General features: G+C 51.8%; 2 protein-coding genes across 3 annotated transcripts in view; one reads left to right on the top strand and one right to left on the bottom strand.

Moving 5' to 3' along the window:
* The first annotated feature begins 12,962 nt into the window (after window positions 1-12,962).
* On the top strand, window positions 12,963-21,220 carry LOC105474218 (protein phosphatase 1 regulatory inhibitor subunit 1A). The gene is made up of 7 exons (XM_011728706.2): window positions 12,963-13,218; window positions 17,277-17,337; window positions 18,344-18,381; window positions 18,777-18,840; window positions 19,431-19,586; window positions 20,431-20,537; window positions 21,087-21,220. The coding sequence occupies exons 1-7, from the start codon at window positions 13,135-13,137 to the stop codon at window positions 21,090-21,092; spliced, it is 516 nt and encodes a 171-aa protein (XP_011727008.1). The 5' UTR covers window positions 12,963-13,134; the 3' UTR covers window positions 21,093-21,220.
* Window positions 21,221-22,237: 1,017 nt separating this feature from the next.
* The window catches only part of LOC105474217 (phosphodiesterase 1B), a 29,676-nt gene continuing 25,869 nt past the window's right edge, over window positions 22,238-26,044 (bottom strand). For both annotated transcript variants that reach the window (XM_011728702.2, XM_011728704.3), the window contains 5 exons: window positions 25,849-25,930; window positions 25,383-25,491; window positions 24,790-24,920; window positions 24,148-24,268; window positions 22,238-23,633 (listed from right to left, as the gene is read on the bottom strand). In XM_011728702.2, the coding sequence (XP_011727004.1) occupies window positions 24,165-24,268; window positions 24,790-24,920; window positions 25,383-25,491; window positions 25,849-25,930 (426 nt within the window). In that variant the 3' untranslated portion in view covers window positions 22,238-23,633; window positions 24,148-24,164. The remainder of the gene's footprint in view (window positions 23,634-24,147; window positions 24,269-24,789; window positions 24,921-25,382; window positions 25,492-25,848; window positions 25,931-26,044) is intronic.

The following is a 26,044-nucleotide window of genomic DNA, read 5'->3' on the forward strand; positions in this document are numbered from 1 at the left end:
CCCATCCGGCCAAGGCTTCTCACCTTGCCACCAGTCTGGTTCTCTCTTTGGAGTCCTTTGTCCACATTTAAGGATGCTTGAGATTACACCGGGCCCACCCAGATAATCTAGGAGAATTTCCCTATTTTAAGATCAGCTGATTAGCAACCTCAGTTCAATCTGCAACCTTAATTCTCTATTGCCAATGTAAGCCAACACACTCACAGGTTCTGTGATTTCCAGTGTGGACATCTTTGTGGGGCCATTAGTTATTCTGCTCCCACACATCTTCCATGGGATTAACCACCACTCACATCCCCCCCTTAAGCCACAGGAATCAGTCACCAAAGGCCTTGAAACCGTTCAGGTCGGCACCAAGGTCTAGTCCTTGTCCTGATTCCTCTTGTAGAAAGGTGGGCAACCAAGATCCTCAGGTCCTGTCTCTCTGTTGACCACAGTCACTTACAGGTCCAAGCTAAAGCTTCCAGATATACTTGTCATCCAGAACCCCAGCGCTGTTTGGCTCTGACAGCCCCAAATCTAGCCCAATTCTCCCTGCCCAGTCTCTCTCTGCCAAACCCTTTTACTATGCCTTCTAGAACTCCTGATTGGTGATCAGTAAATTTCTTGATATCCCAATATCTTGTTTTGAATTTTCTCTCATTGCTTAATCTCCCTTTTTTTCTTTCTTCTCTCATCTTTCAACTGATACCCTTTTTTCCTTCTTTCTTCTCCCATCTTTCAACTGATACTGCTTAATCTAAAATAACATTTTAAGGCCAGGTGTGGTGCCTCATGCCTGTAATTCTAGAGCTTTGGGAGGCCAAGGTAGGAGGATCACTTGAGGCCAGGTTTTCAAGATCAGATTGGGCAACATAGCAAGACCTTGTCTCTAAAATAAAAACAATTAACTGGGCATGGTGGCGCATGCCTGTAGCCCCAGCTACTTCAGAGGCTGAGGTGGGAGGATTACTCAAGCCCAGGAGTTCAAGGCTGCAGTGAGCTACAATCATGCCACTGCACTCTAGCCTGGGTGAGAGAGTAAGAACCTGTCCCTTAAAAAAAAAAAAACCTGTCCATTAAAAATCTGAAAAACAGTAGTAATTTCAGATTTTCTGAGACTCTGACAACCTCTATTACACTCTCAAGTGGAAACTGCTTTCTCCTTTAGCCACCAACCACCTCAGAATCAGAAGGTGGGAAGAAGTAGTTTCCTCCTTGTTCTCCACTGCCACTTCTAAACCATTCCTCTTCCTTTCTACTCCAAAATCTCCCCTCCTTTGAAGCTCAGAACACACGCTGCCCCCTCCTACCAACCCCTCTGCCTTAAAGGGAGCCCCTAATCTCAGCACCTGGTCTTCCCCTTCCCACTTGCTCCTGTCCTCATTCTTGAGGACAGTCAGTGTTCATGCCGATGACCCCCAAACACTCTGACTTCTCAGTCCTTAACCTTTGTACCTCAGCCTACGCGTCACTACAGCCACTTCCAAAATCCTAAATTTAAGAATCCCACCCTCTGTCCACAACTCCCTGCCCTTCCATCTCCATTACAGTAGAAGCCCAGTTGTAACAATTCTTTGACCTGGTCCAGACCTCCGATTCACTGACCCTACCGTTTCTTCAATGTAGCTAATGACTACATTTCCCAAGCTTCCTTACAGACACGTGGCCATGTGACTAGGTTTCGGCCAGGAGGATATGAACAAATACAATAAGGGCAAATTACGGGTGGTGCCCTTGACAGAAAGAGTGTGTCCTCCCTTTCTCTTTTCTAAATCCTTCACGCTGACTGGAATGAGATAAAGATATGGGAGGTAGAGGAGCCATCTTCGGCCACTAAATGGAAGCTACGTATTGAAAAGAAAGGGTAACGAGATAGAATGTCCAGAATATTGCGGAGCCACCATATTATCTCTGTTTAACTTCCGTTCTGTTGAAGTCATGCCATTACAATCTTGTTACTACCCCTGAACTAATGCCTTAACAGACCTATCCACCTCATCTTCCTGTCTCATTAAATATCACCCCCATATACTCAATTACTCAAACTAAAAACCCAAGAGTCAATCTTGATTTCTGCCTTTCCCTCAATCCCCACAATCAATTCACCAACAAGGCTATAGATTCTATCTCTGAAATATATCCTGACTTCACCCCTCTCTCCCCATCTCTCTGCCACCACCCTGTTTCCACTTCCATTGTTGACCACCCAAACCCCTGCAATGACTTTCTGAGTAACCTTGCTGCCTCCACTGTAACCCCGTACAATCCAGGCTCCATCAGTAACTAGACAAGTGGTCTTTTCAAAGTATATGTCAGATCATGTCTGCTCCTTAAAATTATCAGGTGGTTCCCATTACACTTCAAATGAAATCCAAACTCTCTACCAGGGTCTGCAAGGCCCTGAGGCCCTGTGTGGTCTGGCTTCCAAATATCCCCCCAACCTCATCTCATTCCGCTTTCCTGCCCAATACAGCATGACCACGCTGGCGCCCTTCATGGTCCTTGGACACACCAGCCTCTTTCCCAGTTTCATCCTTGTTCACTCTGCTTAGAATCCTCTTCCTCTTGCTGTCTGCATAGCTGACTCCCTCTAACCCTTCAGGTCTTGGTTCAAATGTCATCTTATCAGAGAGCTTCCCTGGTCACTCCCACCCATCCTCCCCCCAGTTACTTCTGTCACCTCGCCTTATTTATTCCCCTCATTGCATTTCCTGTGCTCTGAAATTTTCCTATTTATACATTCATTTACTTGTCTATATACTTTTTTACCTCACAAAAATGTAAGCTCCATGAAACCTGGGAACGTATCAATCATTATTATTCACCATTTTCTCTCCAGTACCTTGAACAGTAATCACTGTGCAAAGAGTTGAAGTTCGATGAATGAATTTGAATTGAATTCATAAGTGAACTGAATAAACAAATGAATGAGTGATCAGCAAAATTAGCTACTTTTCTTTTTCTAGAAAAGAGCAAGTAAGGAACAGCTAGGGGTTAGAAGGGTTCACTCTGACACCCATCCCCGTGTGAGGAAGGGAGCAAAGTCCTCCCCTGTAATGGAAATGGGCACAGAGAAGGGGCAGCAGATAAAGGTCTCCCTTTCCCAGTGTGGTTAGAAGAAAAGGATGCTGGGAGGGACTGAGAAGCCTTCTTGCTCAAAAGCCCAGTGCTCTCCCCCCTCACCTCTACAGGATTCCTGCAGAAGTGAGGGGAAGATCACCTACCCACAGAACCTAACCCAGCATCAGAGGAAGCCTGAAGTGAGAAAGCCTGAAGCTATAGCGCAGAAAGGGCTTCTCAACACATGTTTAGGTAGAGGGACTCCAAAATGGGGACTTTCTCTTATTGGGGGTGGGAAAGGGTCTTATCAAAAAAAGAATGTCCCCCTTCACTTCCAAACTTCCTACACAGAATATGGAGTTCCATCACAGGGAGGTAGGCAGAGGGCCAGGACAGCCTCCATAGAGCCCACTGCAAGTCCTCCCTCACCCAAGGAGACAGAACAGTTGAGGCCTCAGATTATGGGGCCCTAGACTAGCAAAGCACTGATTCTTTCTACTGCCAGCTCCTTCTCTCCTGTCCCAGGGGCCCTCTTCCTTCAAGTAGAATCATGGACTCTTTCACTTATAGACTGATGCATAATTTCACAACAACCCAGGATCCCGAAGCATTGATTTGGAAAGAGCCCCCAGACAGCTTCTGCCTGGATCCCTCCATCAGCAGAGAACTCCTTCCGCATGAGGCAGCTTCCTCCAGGCCCTGGTGGTTTAGATGGGGCCTTCAGCCTCCCCGCCCATCAAACTTGTCTCCCTCTAACTTGTTCAGCCTGGTGGAGCAGCATAGGTAAGTGCGCTCTTATTTCCACAGGACAGCCTTTAAAACATCTAAAGACAATCATTCTAATAATAAATAATAGCATTTAATGAGAAGTAACCAGGAACTGTGCTAAGAGTTTTGTGTATATTATCCCATTCAATGCTTGAAACATCTCTAAGATGTAGGAATTATTATTATTATTATTTCTTAGATAAGGAAATAAGATCAGAGAAGTAAAGCAACAAGCCCAAGGTCACTGGAGTATCGGAAGAATCAGGATTTGTTCCAAGGCCGGATTGACTCCATCCAAAGCCCACGCTCTCACTCCCTCTGTTACGCCAAGCTCACCCGCCCAGCTACACAACATTGAATCTTCTTTTCTCCCAGCTAAACAACATCGAATCCTTCAAGTGTTGCTTCTCTGAAGAGTTCAAGGCTCCCATCCCCCTCCATTTCTTCCAACAACCTCTAAGTTCAATAAAATCCTTGCAGCCCCAGAGCCTCAGACCCTCTTCCTGGAAAATGGGAGAGGAAAAGGAAGCTCTTCTTCTGCTAAGGTGTCTCCCCAAGGGTCCCTCAAAACCCCAGTCTCCCCTTAGTCTCCAAACACTGCCCTAGCCACCACTCTTTGCTACCCTCTCTCCGCCTCCCTTGCTAATTTCACCTCCCTTGTCCACCAGAAATGTGTTAATCTGCTTCCCCCTTATTCTCACATTATTCTTCCCTGAATTCCTACTCAACAACAACACACAAAAAAAGCCTAACTCCAATTCACTCTCCTCTGCAAAGCCTTCTCTAGTTCCTTCAGGCTGCCCCTTCCTCAATGTTCCCAAAGTCCTTATTTCTGCCTCTACAACAGCAGTTACTATTTTGCAGCTCTTAGTTTCTGTTCACAAGCCTCTCTGCCAGCTGGGCTTCTCCAGGGTAGAGAGTATGGCTTTGATCTCTGCAACATAGGTGCTTAGTACATGGCTGTTAGCATCAAATGCAGACCGATTCATTTTTGATACTTCAAAAAGGAAGAATGGTGGTTAGACTGCAGAGAGCCAGGAAGCGGGGCTAATGCCAGGGAACTGATTGAGATGCCATGAGAGCTGAGCCCCAGCACCTGGGGGACATGTGGCCTCTGGAGATTGAATGAAATAATCTGGCACCAATGAGTCCAAGGCGGGAAGCAGTGTTTTAAGCAGGATCTGCTGCCCTCTGCTGGCCATTCCACCTCTGGGCTGGAATGTTTGTTTTGTGTCTCGCTTTCCTTGACAAAGAGAAGCGAAGTTGCTAGTATAGACTTAGAGCCTGACACCCCTCCCTCCTGGCACAGTCTCAAACCCAGGTCCTTTTGTAAAAGGATATAAAAGTATAATTTCCAGGCACCAAGATACAACAAAGGAAATTTCAAACCGAGGCACCAAATCATCATATGAAAAATTTTAAAAACTAGTTTCTGATCCCCTCAGCCAGATCAAGGATATAAAAGAGGGTCATAGTATGGAGGGGAGGGAGGATTCTGTGAGGAGGAAATGTATGGAGAAAACTGTGCTGTCAGCCTCATCCCCTCCCTCCCAAGCAAGGAGAGAGGCGCTTACTCCCTTATAGCAAACCCAGTGAGATGCCTGCACGGGTTACCCCAAGGGCTGAGAATGTGGCCCCCAGCATTGGGAACAGAGTGTTCTGGAGTATGAGTACTGCCCAGAAGTTTGGAAGGAGAGAGAGGACTGGGGACATGTAGGCATTCCAGCAGAGCTGCTGCTGAGACACCCTGCCTGCCCCACAGGGTTTGCCTAATCAGGAAAGAACCAGCTACAGGCCCCTGAGAAGGAGACCAGTGCATTCCCCTGGGTCCACCTTGGATCCTGTGCGATAGGGCCACCTCAATGAACAAAAGGACCCCAGCAGCTGAGGAAGGAGTCTCAACTCCTGGGACACAGGTGAGGTGAACCCTGAGGACCCAGGAAAACCCCCATCAGAGAATAATCACCAGAGAACACAGAGAAAGAGTCTGAGGGTGGTACCAGCTGATGGAGGAGGCTGAGTACCAACTGATGGAGGCGGCTGAGCACCAAGCGATCTCAAAACTGATCTACCCCTGCCAGTCGGCTCTGCACCACCCCACCCCTCACCAACACACCTGACCCTGAAACAGCTTCTAGTGAGGGCGGGGGAAGGGCCAGGCTGGGGACAGAGCAGGAGGGAGAGCAGGACAGAGAAGCCGAGCAGAGCCTGCTTTCCCACACAAGCTTCTGACCGAAGCAGGGTCCAGCAGCCTGGAGAAGTGACACTAAATGGTTTCAGGTTTTGATTCATATATTGGCCTGGTTGTTCTAATTTCTGAATAGAGACTGTCCCTCACCTGAGAGTGAGCAGCAAGTTTCAGAGGCTTTCCTGGGTTTTCACCCAGAAGCAAGGAAAACTTTACCCCTGTCCACCCTGCAATAAAGTATAAAGGAATGCTGGGAAATAACAAGTATTATGAAACCAAAATGCATCTTGGACTATGTCAGCAAAATGCAACTTCATTTTTTCATCATACGACGAGTTGTGATTGTTCATCACACAGGTTACAGTCTCCCCTTCCACTGGGACTAAATTACAGGGACCCAAGGTTTTCCCTTCCAAGTCCTCCTCTCAGCCTTCTTTGCTCCAGTCTAGAACACCGCTGCTCCCATTTCTTCCCCCTCTTCACCACTAGTAGTCTCCTCTTTAAGGCCTCTTGAGACCAGCCCAACCCCAACCACGGATTCTGAACACATCCTCCTCTTGTTGGGGAGGGGAGAGAGACAGGGGGCCACTGGCCTCCTATGCCTGCTCTGGCAGGACCCCCTATCCTAATCCTAGAGCACTGACCATCTCCCTGCCCTGTCAGGCAGTCTCCCCACGTGTAGTGGGTTGCTTAGTGTCTCCCAAAACTTCAGGTCCACCCAAAACCTCAGAATACAGAAATAAGGTGTTTGCTAATGTAATTAATTACAATTTCAAGATGAACTTATACTGGATTTGGGGTGGGCCCTAAATTCAATGATTGGTGTCCTTGTTCGAGAGGAGAGAACACAGACACACAAGAGGGAAGAAGCACCGGGTGCGGGGGCTCACGCCTGTAATCCCAACACTTTAGGAGGCCAAGGCGGGTGGATCACCCGAGGTCAAGAGTTCGAGACCAGCCTGACAAACATGGTGAAAACCTGTCTCTACTAAAAATACAAAGTATAGCCAGGCGTAGTGGAGCACGCCTGTGGTCTTAGCTACTCGGGAGGCTGACGGGGGAGGATTGTGTGAATCAGGAGGCAGACATTGCCGCAAGCTGAGATCACACCACTGCACTCACTCCAGCCTGGGCCACAGAGCAAGACCCTGCCTCAAAAAAAAAAAGAGGGAAGAAGGCCTTGTGAAGATAGAGGCAGAAATCAGAGTTATGCTGCCATAAGCCAAGGAACACCAGAGCTGCTAAAAGCTGAAAGAGGCACACAGAATTCTTCCCTAAAGCCTATGGCACTGTTGACACCTTGAATCCAGACTCCTAGCCTCCAGAATTGTGAGAGAATTAATTCCTGTTCTTTAAGCCACCCAGTTAGTGGCACTTTGTTACAGCAGTCCTAGGGACTTCTCACTTCTGACCCCATGCTCCAGCCACAGCAACAAGCAACGGCTAACCCTTGACAAGACGAATGCAAGGCTGGGGCTGGGGCCCAGTACCCTCTGCCAAGCCTGGGAGGACCGGGGAAGGAGGGCTGGGCTGTAACTTTCAAATGACACCCCCCCCCCCCAGTACACACTCCCCTGCGGAGCAGCCCCAAGAGAAAAGCAGGCATCTGCTCCCCGGTCACCTAGAGAAACATGTCCAGAGCCCAAGGGGCCCTTGACCTCCCATTCCTGGAAACCTACCCTCATCCTGTCCTGTGGCTGGGGAATTTTCCATCCTCCCACCCGCAAGTCAAAGTCATTAGATTTAATCATTAACAGGGCGGGTGTTAATTAGCAAAACAGGGTGATTGTCCATGCTGATGAGGACACAGCTGGACATCAAGAATAGCTGATCCAGCGAGGTTGGGGAGAAGCAGGACCTGGCTGAAAAGAGGCAGGAGCTATGCTTCTATAGACAACTTCCCCATCAGTTCTGAAAGCACTGAAATCCCCATTCTTCATCCTTTTTTTTTTTTTTTTTCGAGAATCAAAGGAGAAAACAGTTGCAAGTGTTTAAGGGGCGCTAAGCACATTATGGACATTATCTCTTCCTACCCCTCACTATATATTATGATAATAGGGATACCTATTGTTAATCCAGTTTTAAGGGTGAGAACATTGAGGCTCAGAGAGGTTAAGCACCTTGCCCAAAGTTACAAAGCTGCTAAGTGGCAGAGCTAGGATTTGGCCTTAGGCAGACTTCTCCAGAGGCTGGGTGTTTAACCACAGTGCTGACAGGAGCTAGTGTGGAGGGGCAGAAGAGGGTCCCTGCAGTCAGAGGTCACGCTGACCTCCTTCCTGATGCCCCTTATTCTGCAGTATACTGTGCTTCCACTTTCGTAACTCATGGCTGATCATGACTCACCCACCACTGCCCTGGCTGCTGCTAGGCCGTAAGCTGTGTGTCAATGGACGGACTGTATCTCTTTTATGCTCCACTGTATCCCCAGCACTTAGCATAACATCTGACGTATAGGAATATCCAATAAATATTTGTTAAAAGAATAAATTTAACCTTTTAGAGGGTTGGGGATAGAAGGGGTTAGCTAGAGGCTAGCTAGGTATTGGGTCTTCTGGACTGTTGATGACCATTGTGTTAAAATGCATCTCCGAGACCATCCTGGCCAACATGGGGAAACCCCGTCTCTACTAAAAATACAAAAATTAGCCGGATATAGTGGTGTGTGCCTGTAATCCCAGCTACTCAGGAGGCTGAGGCAGGAGAATCACTTGAACCAGAGAGTCGGAGGTTGCAGTGAGCTGAGATCGCGCCACTGCACTCCAGCCTGCTGACAGAGCAAGACTGTCTCAAAAAAAAAAAAAAAAAATGCATCTCAAGAGGTCATCTAGTCCATGACCTTGCTTTAGGTTCAGCCATTACCCTGCCATAGCCACCAAATCTGGTCTACTGGGGAAAGTGCTGGCCTGGCTTTTGGTCCTTGGAAGAGCTGTTCCTCCCTATTGCCTTGATGTCTCCTCTCTAGCCTGAAGGGTTCAACTGGCTGTTCTTGATGTCTCTTTCACCCTACCAGTGGATTTGGGGGTTCATGAAGAGGCAAAGCACTTTGAAAATGAGCATCCCCTCTGTTTGAATCACCAGCTCTGGCCCCATTCCCAACACTGCCAGCTGCTGGGGGAGTGTGCACTCAAGCCTGACAGAATTGCAACGCTGGGCTTTTTTTCATAGGCAAACCAGGCCTTACACAGTCGGAGGAAGCTGGGCTTCCAAGTCATCCCCTAGGAGGCCACACATCTACTCCAATGCTGCTTCTGGGGCTCACAAGAAGCTCTGGAAACTTCTTGCAGGGAAGCCTTCTAGATGGGCTCCAACCCCTGCAGGACACACAGTCTCACTGCCAGGGACCCACATCTCTCTTCCAGATCAAGGCTTACTCCCCACCTGGCCCCGCTCTATCTTCACAAGGGTTGGCCCTTAAAGGCTCTTGGTCATTTCCAAAGGAGCAAGGCCACCCTAAAGGGTAATGATTCATCCCCCATGGGGATTGTCAGAGCATATGCCTCAAGCTCTGAGATGATTCCAAGAGTTTCCAGAAACATTTGAGTAACTGCAGCACATTGGCATGAGCATCTGGCTTCCTGGGGGGCCACTTGGATGGGGTCGCTGCTCCTGTGGGTGTATAACAGCAGTCTCTGGCCTTACCTTCTCGGAACTGTGTGTATAAAAAGTGTGTGTGCCTCGCGTTTTCAACAAGCCGGAGTGTGCCTCTGCCACACTGGCCAGGCAGGGAGAAAGGCAAAGATGCAGGTAAGGTCCTGGGGCTCCTGGGTTCTAACCCTGTTTCTGAGACTTCCTGGCTGTGTGACAGGAGCGCCCTCAACTCAGAATAACAGAATATTAGAGCAGAAGAAACCTGTATAGTCACCTGGTCCCCTTCATTTTGAAGATAAGGAAACCGAGTCCGGTTGGGGGTTGGAGGAGCAACCCCAGAGTCACCCTGAGAGTTGGTAGCAGATGGAGGAATTGAAGCCTGACCGTTCATATCCTGGCCCAGGTGGCCCATCTTAGCAACACCTCTCTATACTACCCTCCCCTTGAGAAGTAAAATAAACACCCTAATACCTGCCTTCCCTCCTGGGTGGTTGTGAGGGTTAGTGGGGGTGAGAAGGGTGGATAGATAAAAGCAGAAAGTGCTGAGAGCAACAAAGAGCAGTCCCATTAACCCGGAGTCCAGCCCCGAAAATAGGGGAGGGTGAGAGTCATTAAGTGACTGCATCACCCAGTCACATCCCTGTAACTTTAAATATTTCATGGAGCCAGCAGTGCACCACATACAGCTGCTGCTCCTCCAGCCCAGGCTGTGACTGCAGCAGGGCTGTGAACACAGGCGCCTAACATAGAAACATGCAAGCTGAGGGAAGGAGTTGGGATGAGGCAGGCTCTAACTCTTACTCACTCTAGGAAAGGTTCCAAGAGCAGGTGTCAGGCCCTCTGCAGTGCCCCAGGCCTGTGTGTGAGCAACCCACACCTTCATACACCCACCGGCCCAACAGGCACTCACATAGCTATGGACATAAATAAAAGTCAAAATGACAATAAACACACACCTTCACAGACAGACCCATTCCAGCTTACCCGGCACCAAAAGCTGCACCCAACCACACTCCACCTCCCTGCTACCCATAAACGCTTCGCCCACTTTTCCCTGTCTCCTCCTCCCAAAGCCAGTACTGGGAGCCATCACTCTTCCCTCTCCCTCCTCTCTCCTCCCCTGCCTCCACCCCAGCACCAGCTGCTGCCAGGACCCCTCTTCCCACGCAGCCCCTCATCAGCCATCTCTCCAGAGCTCAAGCTCTCTTGGTCTCTCTCCTTACCCGTGGCTTTCAGGACAAAGGACTCTGAGAATCTGGGACTTGAGAAGGCAACATAGGGTGGGTGAGAGACTTTGGGAGGAATTTCCATGACCAGACCAAAGTTTGAGGGAGAGCAGGGAATCCGAAAGAGGACTAGGCAAGCTGGATGACTGGGGTGGGTGTGGAGAGGTAACCCCTCAACTCTGCCATCCTGCTAGGAGATAACAATAAAACCAGCAGCTACAATTAACTGAGACATTCTATGCACTAGGTATGCTACCCTAGATGATACTCAACCCTAGGAGGTGGGCTCCTCTGTTTTACAAATGAGATGGAGGCTCCTGAGAGAAGCCTGAGTCCCCAGACATAGGGATGTGGGAATCCTGGCTTCACATCCCATGGCCCTGGTAGAATGGGATGGGGAATAAACAAGTCACCTATTCAGAGGATATTTGGGATCCTGCTCTGTGGATGTGTGGTTAGGAAGTGGGGTGAGTAGAAAGGAAGCCAGAGCAAGCAACTGAGCCCTAATGGGCCAGGTATCTCCCTAGCCCCCAACCCTTATCCTCTCTGCTTCAGTGCCTTCACGATCTCTTTCTCCACTGTCACTTCTTGTGGGGGAATCTGCGCAAAGTTTGGGAATGAAGGGAGACAGGGAAACCCAACCAGCTGTTTTCCATCTGGCCCTGCCACACCAGAGAGCAAAGGGGCCATGCAAGTGCAGGCTGGGTGTCGGGAGTCAATCCTGGAGTCCAAGTGACAGCAAAACAGGGGCCAGTTAACACGCAGACAGAGGTCCAGCTGGCCCACTGGGTCCCCATAACCCCAGCCTTACCCTGAGAAAACTGAGCCTGACATGTGTAAAAAGATATGGCTGGGGGGAGGGCAGGAAAAGTTATTTTGGGAGGTTAGAGGGGAAGGGGCCTTGTGAAATCAAGGTCTGGGAAGGGCTGCCCAGGAGAGGAGGCAACTGAGAGTTGAGGCTGATCCCTTAGAGGAGAAGATGATCATACGGTTCTCCAAGAACCAGGCATAAATCTGTATGGAACTTGCCAGTTGCTTGGTTTAAGACTAAAGAGACAGACCCTTTCCCCTCTTCCAGGACTCCCTGTGCCCTCCTTCCCATCCCCAGGTCTTCTCTCCACCTTCTCCTACCGGAAAGATGCATCCAGCCCTACCCCTCCCCTGTGCCCCAGCACCTCCCCTCCCCCTGTCTAGTGATCCCCAGTCCTTAGACGGCACACACCAGCTCCTGTGACTATCCTGTCTCCCTCACTGGCTTGTATTGACTGGCATCAGTCTTCCACCAAACTAGTAAGTTCTTCCCATAGCCTAACCTCCATCCCTTCAGTTACAGCAGCTCCTTTTCAGTATCCTGCCAATACTGAAATTGGAAACCAACCCTATCTGTAAACAAGCCACCCCACCAAAGGAGTTTCTCTCTCCATCCCCAGGCGTTTTCCCCTTGCAGGCCTTTCACCTACTTTACCATCCCCTAATTTAGCAAGCAGAAAGTGAACTCGATTTCACAAGCAGGATTGGCTCCCCACCCTCGTTATTCCTTTTGCCGAGTCCCAGATGGGTCCTCTCTCCCCAAGCCCTCTACCCACTCCCACAGGCACTTCAGGAGAAACGCGCCCTCCGGAGACCCTCTGAAGTCTTCAGTTTCCTCTCCCCGGCACTGAGGCAACACAGGGCCGGTGTGCAGACTTCTTATTTCCCTCCAAGTTTTTACCTCCGCCTAGTGTTTTCCTTTCAAGGGAAAGTCCCTCTCGAAGTCTAACTTTAATCCCTCCTGCTGCATGCCTAAATCCCCTTTCCATCTTTTCTCAATAATACAACCCCCTTTAAAATCATAAATGCAATCTTCCTCTCACGTTTGCAGTCTCCTCTCCTGCAGCGCCCCTCTACTTTCCCAGCCCCTACAACCTGCTCCGGCTAGGACAAGTTCTTCCTACCCGCTCCCCACCCCAACGCCCTGCCCAAAACTCCGAGGACACTGAGGTATCTGCCTGAGCTGTCCACTACGACGGCTCCCGGGCCACGCCCGGACTCGCCGGCCCTTGGGGCGGTGACCCCCGCAGTCGCCGGCGCAGCCACGACGGGGTTAAGGTTCCGGGCTGGGGGAGGGGGAGGGGGCCGGGAGGGGCGGGTGCGGAGCCAATCGGCGGCTGCAGAGTCCCCGGAGCCGCGAGCTGGGAGCGGTGTGCTGGGAGCCGGGAGCTGAGCGCGCCGGGCTGGGGCCGGGGCCGGAGCGGAGCGGAGAGGGAGCGCGCCCGCCCCAGCCCCGAGTCCCGCCGCCTTCCCTCCCGCCGCAGCGCGGGCCCAGCGGCCGCCGCCCCAGCCATGGAGCAAGACAACAGCCCCCGAAAAATCCAGTTCACGGTCCCGCTGCTGGAGCCGCACCTTGACCCCGAGGCGGCGGAGCAGGTGCGGAGCAGGGCGGGGCGGCAGGGCACTGCCCAGCCAAGGACGAGGGACCCCTGGACTGGTGGGACCCAGGATCCCTGCCTAGTCCTCCCTTAGCAGTGCGCCCTTTTGAGAACGAACGCTCAGTTTGCGGGGGGCGGGGGGTCTTCTGTCCCCTCCCCCACCGTCGGAGCCACATCTCGAATCTGTGCTTCTTTGAGACTGACCGAAGGAAGAGCGCCTCCACTCGATGCCTGGCCCCGCGAGAGTTGCTCTCTTCCTCCCAGCCCTGGGGGAGGGGGCCTGCTTGAGGACACGACCCCTCCCTCCTTAAACAACCCTGCATCCCCCACCCAGTCAACCCCCACCAGAGTTTCTGAGCTTGGTGGTGGCGCTGAAGGGAATCAGCAGCAATGCGGGAGGGGTCTGGGGAGGGGTCGGTAATGGAGAGGGAGCCTGGAAGGGTGGGAGTTGGAAGAGGAGAAACAGCTTCCGTGTCTCCTCCTAACTGAGGGCCACCTTGCTGGGCTCCGAAAGTGATAACAGGAAGGGACTGAGGACCACTGAGAGGGCTGGGGCTCCGGGGAGAGGGGAGAGGGTTGGTCGAGTTGTAGGCTGAGGCTCCGTTCTTCAGGTCTCCACACATGGTCCTTATTCCCAACTCCTGCCCTCTGGAGTGGGGAGTCCGGGTGGGACAGAGCCAGCGGCACTGGGAGGCCAGAGGTGAAGTCTTTACAGGGGCTGGGGTCCAAGCTGAACAATATGCAAGGGAGAAGCACTGTGACAGCCTTGGCTCAAGGGGTGGGAGTCCAGGGCCCTGGCCCAGCCTCCTAGCCTGGTCTATTTTTAGCTCAGAGCAGCCTGGCAGAGGGGGCAGTGTATGAGAGTGTGTGAGCAAGTGTATGCCTCCATGAGAGTGAGCGTATGTGTGGAGAGGGTGGCCACCCGTGGTCCTTACTACTGCTCGTTTGCCAAATATTTGCTTATTTGCCTATTGCTCCATCTCTTTGTAATCTCTGTCCATTTGCCTAGACGTTCCCATTCCTAAAGAATATCAATTTCCCACAAGGTCAGTTCTCTGTTTCTCCCAACAAGCTGCCAGGCTCTGGCTAGCCACCGCCCCCCACCTCTCTCTCACACACACCCAAAAAAAACTTTGTGACCTCTTGGGATGAGGTGGAGAGAGTGTTTTTTGTCATTTTTGTTGCTCCAGCTGTTTGGTAGAGTAAGGTCTGATGTGAAGGGAAGGGGGCCGGGGTACACACACTCTCCCTACCAGTTTGCCTTCCCAATGTGGAGACAGGGTTTGGTACCTGCGTCTCCGTCCACCGCCTCAGAGCTCTAAGGTGGCAGTACGCGAAGGATCTTGAAGCCTCACAAATCTGTAGAGGATGAGGACGGAGAGCCATCAGCATGGGGTGTGTTCACTGGGAGTCAGGGGAAAGGCTGCTATGCCTGGAGGCAGGGCATCAGCCAGGATAGCCTCAGACCCAGGAAAAAGGGCTCAAGAGTCTGGACTGTGGAGGTTGGGGATGCGGTTCCAAGGAGAACTGCCTCCCACTGGCACAGACAGGGCCTGACACCTGTATCTGGTGTTGGAGGAGGCAGGTGTAGTGGGTGGGTAGGGAGGAGGAGGGGGAAGGCCAGCTGGTTCAGGGATCTAGGAGACAAGGGAGGGGCACAAGACAATCCTGAGGAGTCAGAGGGAAAAAGAGAGCCAGGACTTGGGCCTACTTTTGCTAATCTTCAGAATCTGTGTCTCGTAGGCCTGAAATTCTTCCTGCGGCCTGACCTCAGCCCCTCCTGCTGTGTTAGGCAAACAGCTCCAGGCTTGGCAGGTGCTGCTAACCCAGACCAACACGGGAGGGCAAAAGGAGTTGGAAGCTCTGAGTTATAGAGCACAGAGTGGCAGGGGGTGGAGGGGTGCCCACAGCTTCCAGATCCTTGGCATGACAGCTTTGGAAAGAAATCCGAGGCGAAGGTATCACATGCTCCTGACAGCTAGGATTTGGGATAGGTGTGAGAAAAAGAAAAGAGACCATCTACTTATTTCCCACTAGTTCGGGTGCCTGGGAGGTACCTCAGGAAGCCTGACTTTCCTCCTTTCTGCTGTAAGGATATCACAATTCCCAAGGACTCTGAGTGCTTAGAAACCTTGTCCAAAGGAAAGGAATAGGTTAAGGAAGTGATGTGTCCAAGACCAGACAGCCCTGCTGCCCTCTGTCATACTTGCAGTCTCCTTCTTGGGCTCCCCACTCTGATGTTATCTCAATCCACTGATCGCCACTCCACCCTCTCCCTGTCTCTTCCCCTCTTCTACCACCACCACACCCTGCCGCTCCGGGATGGAAAGAAGTAGAAGAGTCTTCTAGTCGAAGGATGTCCCCCACCCCATACACATGAAACAGATGGTCCCCAGCCCATGTGTATCAGGAATGTCCAGAGACGACTGACAGTTAATGTCTGTGCAACTCATCCATGTGCACACTTACACACATACACAAAGGACTGGTACTGCAGGGACCTTGAAATGTCACCAAAAACAGATGCCACTGAATTCTCCTGGGAAAATGATGCCCTACCCCCACAGACCCTCATTCTATGCATCATGTTTCTTCTTTGGAAAGAGTCCCCCCTCAGGCTTAAACAGCCCATCTTGCCATAGCCAGCACCCCCTACTTTTCTGGGCATAGAGAAGGGCAGTGTTCACCTCCGTCATCCTCCACGGCCAGTAGTGATGATTCTAAATAATGGACACGCAAAGATAAGAGTTTGATCATTCAGTGTCCTCACCCTACTCCTCTCAGCCCAGGATAATTTTAGCCCTTTTCCCAGCCCCATTAGCCTTCCCTGCCCACTGCTAACCTAGAGGGTCTTCCTCTAACCCCCATCCTTCCACTTGCTTCCAAGCCTCTAAAGCCGCCAGAGAAAGGGGAAAAACTACACCTCCCAGGAGTCCTTGGACTGACTTCAACAGCAATCAACTTTATTGGCAGCATGACAAAAGAACAACAGTGGAGGCAAGGGGACTCAGAGGCAAGGCAGTCAGTCAGCTTTATATGTTAATTTCTTAGACTGGGACCTGGAGCCTAGGATAAGATTTTTCAGCTAAACTTTGGGCCCTGACCAGGGTCCTGCCTAGGGCTCCTCCTTGTATTGACATTATATTTACCATGACGAGGATTCCCCCAACCCCATTTCTTGACAAATCAGAAAGGCAGTGTATCCAAGGATAGAGGGGACATTAGGGAGTGAGGGGTGCAGGCCAGAGGAGATGCACATTCAGATCCTCCTCTGTGCTGTCCTCCCAGGCTGGGGGTTGCTTGAAAAGGATGCTCTCTGTGGGCACTGTCACACAAAACGTTAACGTCTGCTTGGGGAGTGGGTTAGAAGACTGAGAGAAAGCGTGTGCCCTCTTAAGTTATTTCTGACCATTGATCCAGGATAGACGGAAGGACAGCAGGCCAGAGATCAATGCATTAGAGCAGATATAGCTTAGATGGAGAGCTGGGGCCAGGACCAGCGGAAGGTGGAGACACAGAACAGGGGAATGGGGGTGTGCAGGGAAGGGAAGTGGTCTTCTGGGTCCTTAGGATTAGCCCTCCCCACGGGAGGAGGAGGAGCCCAGGGATGTTCACCCTGGGTCAGTCCAGTATAACGTCGCGGTTTTTTTTTCAACTTTTCTTTTAGATCCAGGGGGGTGCATGTGCAGGTTTGTTACGTGGTGCTGAGGTCTGGGGTATGATTGACCCAGAGAGTGAACATAGTACCCAATAGGTAGTGTTTCAGCCCTTGCCCTCCTCCATCCCTGTCTTGTATTCCCCAGTGTCTATTGTTCCTGTCTTTATGTCCATGAGTACTCAATGTTTAGCTCCCACTTATAAGTGAGAAAGTGCAATATTTGGTTTTCTGTTTCTGCATAAGTTTCCTTAGGGTAACGGCCTCCAGCTGCATTAACATGGCATTTTTTGAGGTGTGTTAAGTAGGCTAGCCTGGATTATGTTACTGAGTGGTTTTGGGTGGGGCTTTGATGCTTCCACGTGTACTTGACCTCTTCGCCATTTCCCACCTTCCCTCAGATTCGGAGGCGCCGCCCCACCCCTGCCACCCTCGTGCTGACCAGTGACCAGTCATCCCCAGGTAAGCCAAAGGATATGTTACTGAAGGGGGTGGGGGCCACTATGGCAACAGGTCCCAGTGAGAACATGGGTGCTAGATGGAAGAAGAACAGCTCTGAGAAGGTGGGGATGTCCTCAGTCCTGAAGGCAGGAAGGTGATGGCTGGATTGCAGAATATCCTTTGCTTTTGGAAAGAGGAGCAGTGCTAGGAAGGGGAGGGAGACCACCTGGCTCCTAAGCCCCCCAGGAATTGGGGTGGTCAACTGAGTGCTGGTTGCTGCGGCAACAGCCTTCCAGGTTTCTCCAGCAACTGAGATGCTGCTACCCCCACCCCCAGAGGCAGTGTCAGCTGTGAGGGGGAGGGACCGCCTCCACCAGCTCTTCACAGCCCCCAGAGAGGGAGGGGAAGGTTAGAAGCAGCTCAGGGAGCAGCTGAGATTCTGGTCACCTGCATTCCCCTCAAGGTATGGGGAGAAAACAAGGTCTCACAGAATGGTAGGGAGCTTGACAGGGGTGTGGAAGAGAGGGGGTCAGGCTAAGAAGCTAGGCTGGAGTTCAGGATGCCAGGGTCTCCAGCTTGCCTCCACCTATACCTTCCAGACCCTGCACAGAATACATTTACTGTTCTCTATCACTGTTCCCTCCTAGGCAGGGCTTAGTTCTGGCTGACCCTGGGGTGGAATGATTGGAAAGAGAAAGAGACATGATACTTCAGAGGAAGAAAACAAGCAAAAAGACCACAGATCCTGCCTTTGGGGATCTCCAGGTCTGAGGCAGAGATGCAGACGCGGATGGACCACAGAGCCAAGGACAGGACTAGATGCAGGGGGATGGAGGCAGCGGAAGCACAGGAGAGGAGCTGAGGGGAGGAGGTGTGGGGCAGCCATGAGGGCCAAGAGCCTGGGGGCAGATGTGAGGGACAGATCAGGAGGAGCGCGGCTGCAGAATCCCCTCCCCTGAAAAGTCAGCTCTATGGGGATCCCTGGTTTCCTGTCCTTATCACCCTCTCCTTTTCCTGTTCCCTTCAGAGATAGATGAAGACCGGATCCCCAACCCACATCTCAAGGTGAGCGGGCCCATCCCAGTGAGCCCAGCCCAAACAACCCCCACACTCATTAGGGGATTATTCCTTAAAACCCTGCTGCCCATCTCTAGGATCTTTTTGACTCCCGCTTCCCTGTACCCCTACCCCCCAAATGTGCATGAATGAACATATACACATGCACCACACACACACTCACACACACTCACAGTCTCCTTGCTCACCATTGTCGAGGTGGTTGGGGAAGCAGGAGTTTTCTTCCCCCACTTTTTGAAGCTCACACCTACCCCAAGCTCCAATCCAAAAGCCTGGCAAAGCAGAGGAGGAAGGCAAGGGGGGCTAGAAGGCATGGGGGACTAGAGGGCAAGGGGGGCTGGAGGGCAAAGGGGGCTGGCACCTATCCTCTGTGCCCTTCACAGTCCACTTTGGCAATGTCTCCACGGCAACGGAAGAAGATGACAAGGATCACACCCACAATGAAAGGTTCGCAAGACCCCTCCCATCCCTTTTTCTCCTCTATGCCTGAAGCTGGAGAGTAGACCGAATGCCCTTTGGAAGGGAGGTCGTTAAATCTGCCTTTATTATGGTAGAACTGTTGCTAGATGAACTGAGGCTGAAATCCCAGTTTTGCCACTGACTAGCTGGGTGATCTGGGAAAAACTGCTTAACTTACTGAGCCTTGAATACTACCTCATTATGGCAGATAAAATAATATATGTGAACTCATCGGCACAGTGCACAACATGTACAAGGTACTCAAATTTTTCTTGAATCTAAATTGAGCCTTTCCACCTTCCCCCAGGGAAGACCATGTATCCCAGCAAGTGAGGAGTATCCCTTGTTCTTAAAGGCTCTTCTCCTACACCTCCCTTGTCTGTACTTTTTATGGTCTAGTTTTCATCCCTCCTTACTGCCAGCTAATGTCCCTTCCTTGTTCAGATCTCAGTGGATGGGAAAGTCAAACACCTAGCAATGTGTGCTGAGCCTTTAGTGGGGCTGTTGAATCTGGGGGCCCACAGGGGAGATGCTAGGCAGTCATATCCAGTGTTCCCTCCCTTTCTGTGTGTCCCCAGAGCTCCAGATGATGGTTGAGCATCACCTGGGGCAACAGCAGCAAGGAGAGGAGCCTGAGGGGGCCGCTGAGAGCACAGGAACCCAGGAGTCCCGCCCACCTGGGATCCCAGACACAGAAGTGGAGTCAAGGCTGGGCACCTCTGGGACAGCAAAAAGTATGTTCAGGCTGCCTAGTAGTAGGCAAAAACCGTCTCAAGGATATGGATCTATTTGCATGTTCGGCATACATTTGAATCTTTACTTTTCCTTACTGAGTGACACCAAGCCCTCCCAACTTGAACCTCAGAGCCCCACTGTGGCTACATGGGGGGACCCACCTTCCGGGGAACAGCAGTCACAGGCCTGAATCCTGGCTCTGCCACTTGCTACTTTACCAGCCGAGAGGCCTTGAACGACTTAACCTCAGAGTATAAAATGATAATGAGGGTGCCTGTTGCAGTGGGTTGCGTGTGACTATTAAATGAGACTGGCTCTTGGCACAGCACCTGACACATACAGAGCATGCAATAAGTGGAAGCTGGTAGCAGGGCGCTATGTCCCTTATCCTAGACATATTCCAGAATTCAGAACGCCTCCAATTTTGTGAAGATACAGTACATAAGCTGTGTATCACATAGTATTCCCAGCAGAGAACCCTACAATCAAACACATAATATTTCTGCAACCCAGTGAATGGTCTCACTAAGCAGAATAAAGAATAAAAATAGCCTCCTATGAGTTCATGTCGGGTTTAGACACATATTGAGTTTTATTTTTTCAACTGTTTTTTCAACTGTTTCAAGGGTTTATTCTTTCCAATTCGACTGAAGATTTTGAAAAAGTGAACCTATAGTAGTAATTGTGAAAAGGGAAAACCCTGTTGGTCTTGCCTGATTGCACCCAACTTGGTCCTGGGGCTCTCTCAGGGGCCACTGGGGTACAGATGCAGTGAGGAGAAGCAGTTCCCTCCCTAACACCTTTATGAATGCCACCCCTTCCACCCCTATTTTCCCTCCCCAGAGCCTGCAGAATCCATCCCTAAAACTCAGCAGAGAGGCAGTAAGGAACCCAGCACAAAGGAACCCTCAACCCATATACCACCATTGGATTCCAAGGGAGCCAACTCGGTAAGACCCCAGGGCTGGGCTGCCAGGCCGTAGGAGAGGAGGCTAATACTGTGGACAAAGGCAAGGGGCTAATATTTGGAGTCTAGGAAAAAGAAAACAAAGAACCAGCTTCAGTCCCTGAAAAGTGATTCTTTATGGTAAAAGGACTTGCATCTCCTCTGACAGACAAAGAAATGGATAGCTGCAGCAAGAAGGTTTGAGGTTAGACTTTGTGTAGGACTTCTGGCTCCTGGAATGGGTGAGAGCAGTAGGTCGTGGATTTTTTGATAAAGGGGATTTGGAACCCGAAGGGCGATCCTCCCCTGCCCAGCTGAGGTGGGCAGTGGCTCTCCCTGCCTGGAGGATGCATTGATTAGGTAACTTCCTGAGCTTTGATTTTACAATCCCCAGCCCCCTGCATAGACTGGACACGGGAAAGATTGCTCTCAGACATCAGAACAAGCTTTCTGACACATTAGATGTTGACAAATGGGATGGCCAGAAGGGGAAGGGACAAAATGACCCTCTGGCCTCTCAGCTTCTCTTTCTGTCCCCCTTCCCCCATAACAGGTCTGAGAGAGGAGGAGATACCTTGGGATCAAGACTGCAGTTGGGGAATGCATGGACACCGGATTTGTTTCTTACTCCTTCACTTTTGGGGAAAATCTCTTGTTTTTAAAAAGTGATAAATTTGGTGTTAGGTCCTTGGCACTTTCCTTCTTTCCCAACTTGGAGAATCCTTTCTCCCTGCCTTCTTGCCCTGCCCTCTCTGCAGCCCCCACCCGCCTGCCAAGCTGCCTCTGGGAAGGAAGAACAGAGGAGCTGGGCAGAAGCCTCGAGCAGGGAAGAGTTCTTCCCCTAGCCCTGACTTTACTTGCTGTGGGAAGAGAGATGAGGGTCAGATAGGTGGGAGGACTAACTTCCAGGCTGCCAAGAAGGAAGAAAAGCCCCCGGTTCTCTTTTCTTATTGAGGAACGATCTGACCACCTCACAGGCCTGCCCTGCAGCTGGAACACTCGGCGCTCTAAGGCCTGTGCCGTGTCCAGCTGTGACTGTGCGGTGGGCTCCATCTGCTGGACAAAAGGGGAACTGCACCATGGCACTTGGCCCATGGGATAGAGGGTGTGGTGGGTGTATGGATACCTCCTCGCCCGCCCTCCAAGCCTCAGCTGCCTTCCTTTTGGATTCCCAAGCTTCAGGATGTGTTCCCTCTTCCAGCTGTGGGACCGCTGTCCGTTATTCAACCCGTTAGCAACAGTGGATAGAGAACACAGTGGCTATTAATGAAGAGGCCCATGCTGGAGACTGGAAGGGTTCCCTTGTCCTAGACACTGAGGACAGATAAGACAAAAACCAAGCATACGAGAAGAAACTGTCTCAGATCTCACGGCCAGGCCTCTCTCCTGCTGCTGTTTTTGATTTTCCTAGGTAGTGGGAGAGAGGAAAGGAGGGAAGGCAAGATTCTTTCCCCCTCCCTGCTGAAGCATGTGGTACAGAGGAAAGAGCAGAGCCCGAGAAGCGTCAGGTCCCACTTCTGCCATGCAGCTACTGTGAACCCTCGGGGCCTCCTCCTGGGCCTCAGCTTGCCCAGATACATACCTAAATGTGTGTATATATATATAAAAGGGAGAACACCTCACCCAGATTTTGTCCCGCTGGAAAGAGTGTATGTATGTGAAGATGCTTGGTCAACTTGCACCCAGTGAACACACACAGTCAGGCCTGGTCTCCCTTCTTTATTGTTCTCTGGCTATAGCAGGGGTCTGGGAGACCAAGGGCAGGGGTGAGTCACATGCATCTCTGCCCTACTCGGGGTGGGGTAGGGTGGAAGTATCAGGGTAGCAGGTCTAGGAGACCATGGATATGGATTTTGCATGAACAGGGCCCACTGTACAAATGCATGGTTGGTATTTACAGGAAAGAAGGAGGGCAGTCGCCTGGACTTTGGCCTTTCCCGGGGCAAGGTGGGGGCAAGGAGGAGCCTGAGGAGAGGAAGGGGCACCGCGCCTGGCTGGGTTCTCTCCAGAGGACAGGAAGGCAGCAGCCCTGAGCCCCTCCTCCATCTGCCTTTCACCCACCACCCCTCACTTGTCTCAGGGGAGGAGCTTCTTAGTGCCTGCAGCTGGGCCAGTTCTGGGAAGTGGAAAGGAGGGGACAGACCCTCTCTTTTAGCAACGCAGGATTACTGGATTATACCTCACCCTCCCCAGGCACCCTTGACCCTAACCCAGCTGGTGTCGATACATCCTGAAGGTGCTTTGCTAGGGAGATCTCAAAGCACATTACAGACATTAGTCGGATGGGAGCCTCCCAGCCCCAGGCGAGAGGAAGGAGGCAAAGGGCTCAGGACTCAGCCAGGGCAGGTGACAAGCCCCAGGGTCCCAGACCAGTCCCAAGGAAGGTCCCAGGGAAGGCCTCCCGCAGCCCCTGGTCACAATGGCTCCTTTTTTCCCAGTCACTGTATCAGAAAAGGAGAGAAGGAAGATTGCAGAGGATCAGGCTGGAGATGGGGCTGAAGCAGTGCAATTCTGGGGTGAAGAGGATGTCCTACCCACCCCATTCCCAGGTCCTAGAAAGGTACCATGCCCTGAAGGAACCCACTCCCCTTCCCACACATAGGGCTCTGAAAACCCCCAGATTTCTATCCTATTCCAGCCCTTCCCAGGGGAGGAAAAGGGGGACCCAGACCTGCCAGCTAAGATCTGGGGTGGGGGGCTGAGGGAACCCCCAAAATGTATTGCTTAGAAACTTGGAGGCAAAAAGGATGGGGGAGGTCCCAGGGGGCTGGCTTCTCTGACCCTCCCCCAAGGCCCTGGGAAGCCTCCAGAAAGCTCCCCGCTCCCTGGCAGCCACCTGGCCATTAAAAGAATCCAGAGGCTAAGGGATGGGCACAGTGACCATTGGGAGCCTGAAGTTCCCCATTCTTGCTGCCGGGACATTGAAGTACGCCCCAGTGGGTGTCAGGTGGGGAGGGGCCCTTTCCCCAACCCCAAATCTCTGGCATTTGGCCTTCGGGTGGGTTGTTTCTTCCACAACCACGCTCCCTTGGAGCAGATGGGGGAGCCAGTCCTGATGGATGGTGCTGATGACATCAAACACTTTGGACTCAATGAAGACCTGGGGAAAGAGGGAGGAACTTCAGTGCCCTGAGCTTGGCCTTCACCTCCAACCTGACCTTCCTTCTCCAAGTCCTGATCCTCACTCAGTCTCGAGTAGAGTTGTGCAAAAAATGCCCTTCAGAAGGGTGCCTAGCCAAGGGGGTGAATAGGGGCTGAAGTCGCAGTCATGTTTAGCTGCCCTCACTGAGCCGTGTGCCCTGGCTGGGCTCCTTTTTCCCTAACTCTCCCTAAGGTGCGGTGCAGGTTAGCTGTCACCTGGCATGGGCCCACACTGTTCTGCTGCTTTCTGAGAAACTACCTCCTTTCTTCCCGCAGGGACTGGGGACAGAAGAGGGTGGGAGGATTTCCCTGCTCCACCCACACTTTGGCTCCATTCTATGTCTTCACTCCCTCCATTTTACTGCTCAAAGGAGGGAGAGAGAATGTCACATCTGTTGGAGCCCAGAGACGACCCAACAAAGATGCCACGATAGACACCAGCTCTGCTATGCCCTCCACCACAACAGGTTCACCTGGGCCGGCCCCAGGGCTAGTCCAGATTCCCATTTTGATTGTGTTCATCTTCAGCAGGGGATGGGGGTGCCTCTTCGTCACAGGGGGACAACTCGTCAATGGACATCTGGTTGGTGATGCCTGTAGAGGAGCATAAAGGAGGCTGAGCTTAGGCCAAGAAGCATTCTTCCCCAGAACCCAAGGAGTATGTGGAGAAACAAGGGATTCTCATCCATCAACCTGCCTTTAAGCTGAACTACATTCAACCCATCCCCACTTGGGACGAGCCTCTGTAGCCATGCTAAAACTCAGAACCCTCAACACCACCCTACCACCCCCTCACACAGGAAGAGATTTCCCAGCCAGGGCCACCAAATTAGCCAAATCTGCAGGGGCCCCATTTACAGGGACCACGGTGTGCACACGGACCCTTGGGTTGTGGAATATCTGGCTGTCTCTATCACCTCTAGAGCCCCCATTCTTAGAACATCCCAGGTCACTGGGCCAGTCTTTCCTGTGATCTAACTGGTCTGATCAGCTCCATTCCCAACTCAAGGAGTCCGGCGAAGGGTTTCCCCAGGAGCTTAAGAAAAATGGACATCCTGGTGCTCCATGATCCACCCACACAAGTTCTCACCCCCACCCTCTGCCACGGTGCCCACCACTTGCTGCCCGTTCCTTCCATTTCTGCTTGTTCTCCTGAATGTGCTTGATCCAGGTGGAACGAAAGCTGACCACATCAGGGTTGGGGTCTCCCACTTCCACATCCAGAGAGGGCTGGCGCCACTGAAAGCTAGAAGCAGAACACCCCAACAGCCCCAAGAGGTAAGACCCAGCCCACTCCAGAACCACCTTAGCCCACTCATGGAAGACCAAGAGAAGGTTCAGGGAACTTTGTCTTCCTCTTTTCCTCTACTAGATATTCCCCAAGTCCCTGTCCCTCTCCCCCTCATTTCACCCCTCCCTCTCCACATCTTCCCTCCTGGTAGAAGGAAAATTAAAACAAGATTCTCCAGAAGGCAGTAAAGACAGCTAATGGAAGAAACAAAAATACGGTCAAGGGGAGCACAGGCACAGGTCACACCCTTCTGATCCCATCCTTCTGCCCCTGACGGCAGAGGGACTCCCAAGCTCGAAGCAGCCTGCCTCCCCACCATCCCACCACAACTGTGAGTCGGTCCTCTCCGTGAGTCCAACTCCCTCCCTACCACCGCCTTCCGGAACCAGGACAGCTGGCTACCCCAGCCGCCCTCACCTGGGCTGGTTTTTAGACTTGGAGTCCTCATCCGCCAGGGGCTGAACACTCTTCTCTGCCACATCAGTCAGCACAGAGAATGTGGGCTCCACAATGAAGTCGATGAACCCTGCAGTGGAGGAGCAATGCCATAGGGATGTCTCACTTTTATCTGGAGGGCTAGGCAGAGGATGCAGCTGGCATTGCCAGGACCCCTGGCTCCTTATGAAAGAGGCCGGAGAGGTAACCTGGGGCGGAAAACTTCCCAATGCGGGGCAGGCTTTGGGATGATGTCTTGGTGCCCCAGAGAGCTCCTCCCTGCCATTGCAGCCCCTGGCCTCCTATCCCAGGAGCCCATGCTCTAGCACAGTAGGCTTTCCTCTACAGGAAGAATGGTTTGGGGGATTGAGGACTTGGAGCAATCCTGACCCAGGCAGTATCTTTTCCCCTTCCCAGTCCTCCCCTTCCTGCAGGAGAGGACACTCACCTATCTGAGACTGTGCCACCAGCGTGGAAGTGCGGTCACAGAGAGGAGAAAAGGGCAGGCCCAACTCTGCCTCCTTGTCACCCTAGAGGAGAGAGCAGGGTAGGAAAGCTGGAGAGGATACCTCAGACCTACCAGATCTGGGGTACAGGTGGCAGGTGGCAGGGGTGGGGGGTTGTGTGAAATTTTTGCAATGTTG

The sequence above is a fragment of the Macaca nemestrina genome, chromosome 10 (assembly GCF_043159975.1).
Source record: "Macaca nemestrina isolate mMacNem1 chromosome 10, mMacNem.hap1, whole genome shotgun sequence".
Classification (NCBI taxonomy): Eukaryota; Metazoa; Chordata; class Mammalia; order Primates; family Cercopithecidae; genus Macaca; species Macaca nemestrina.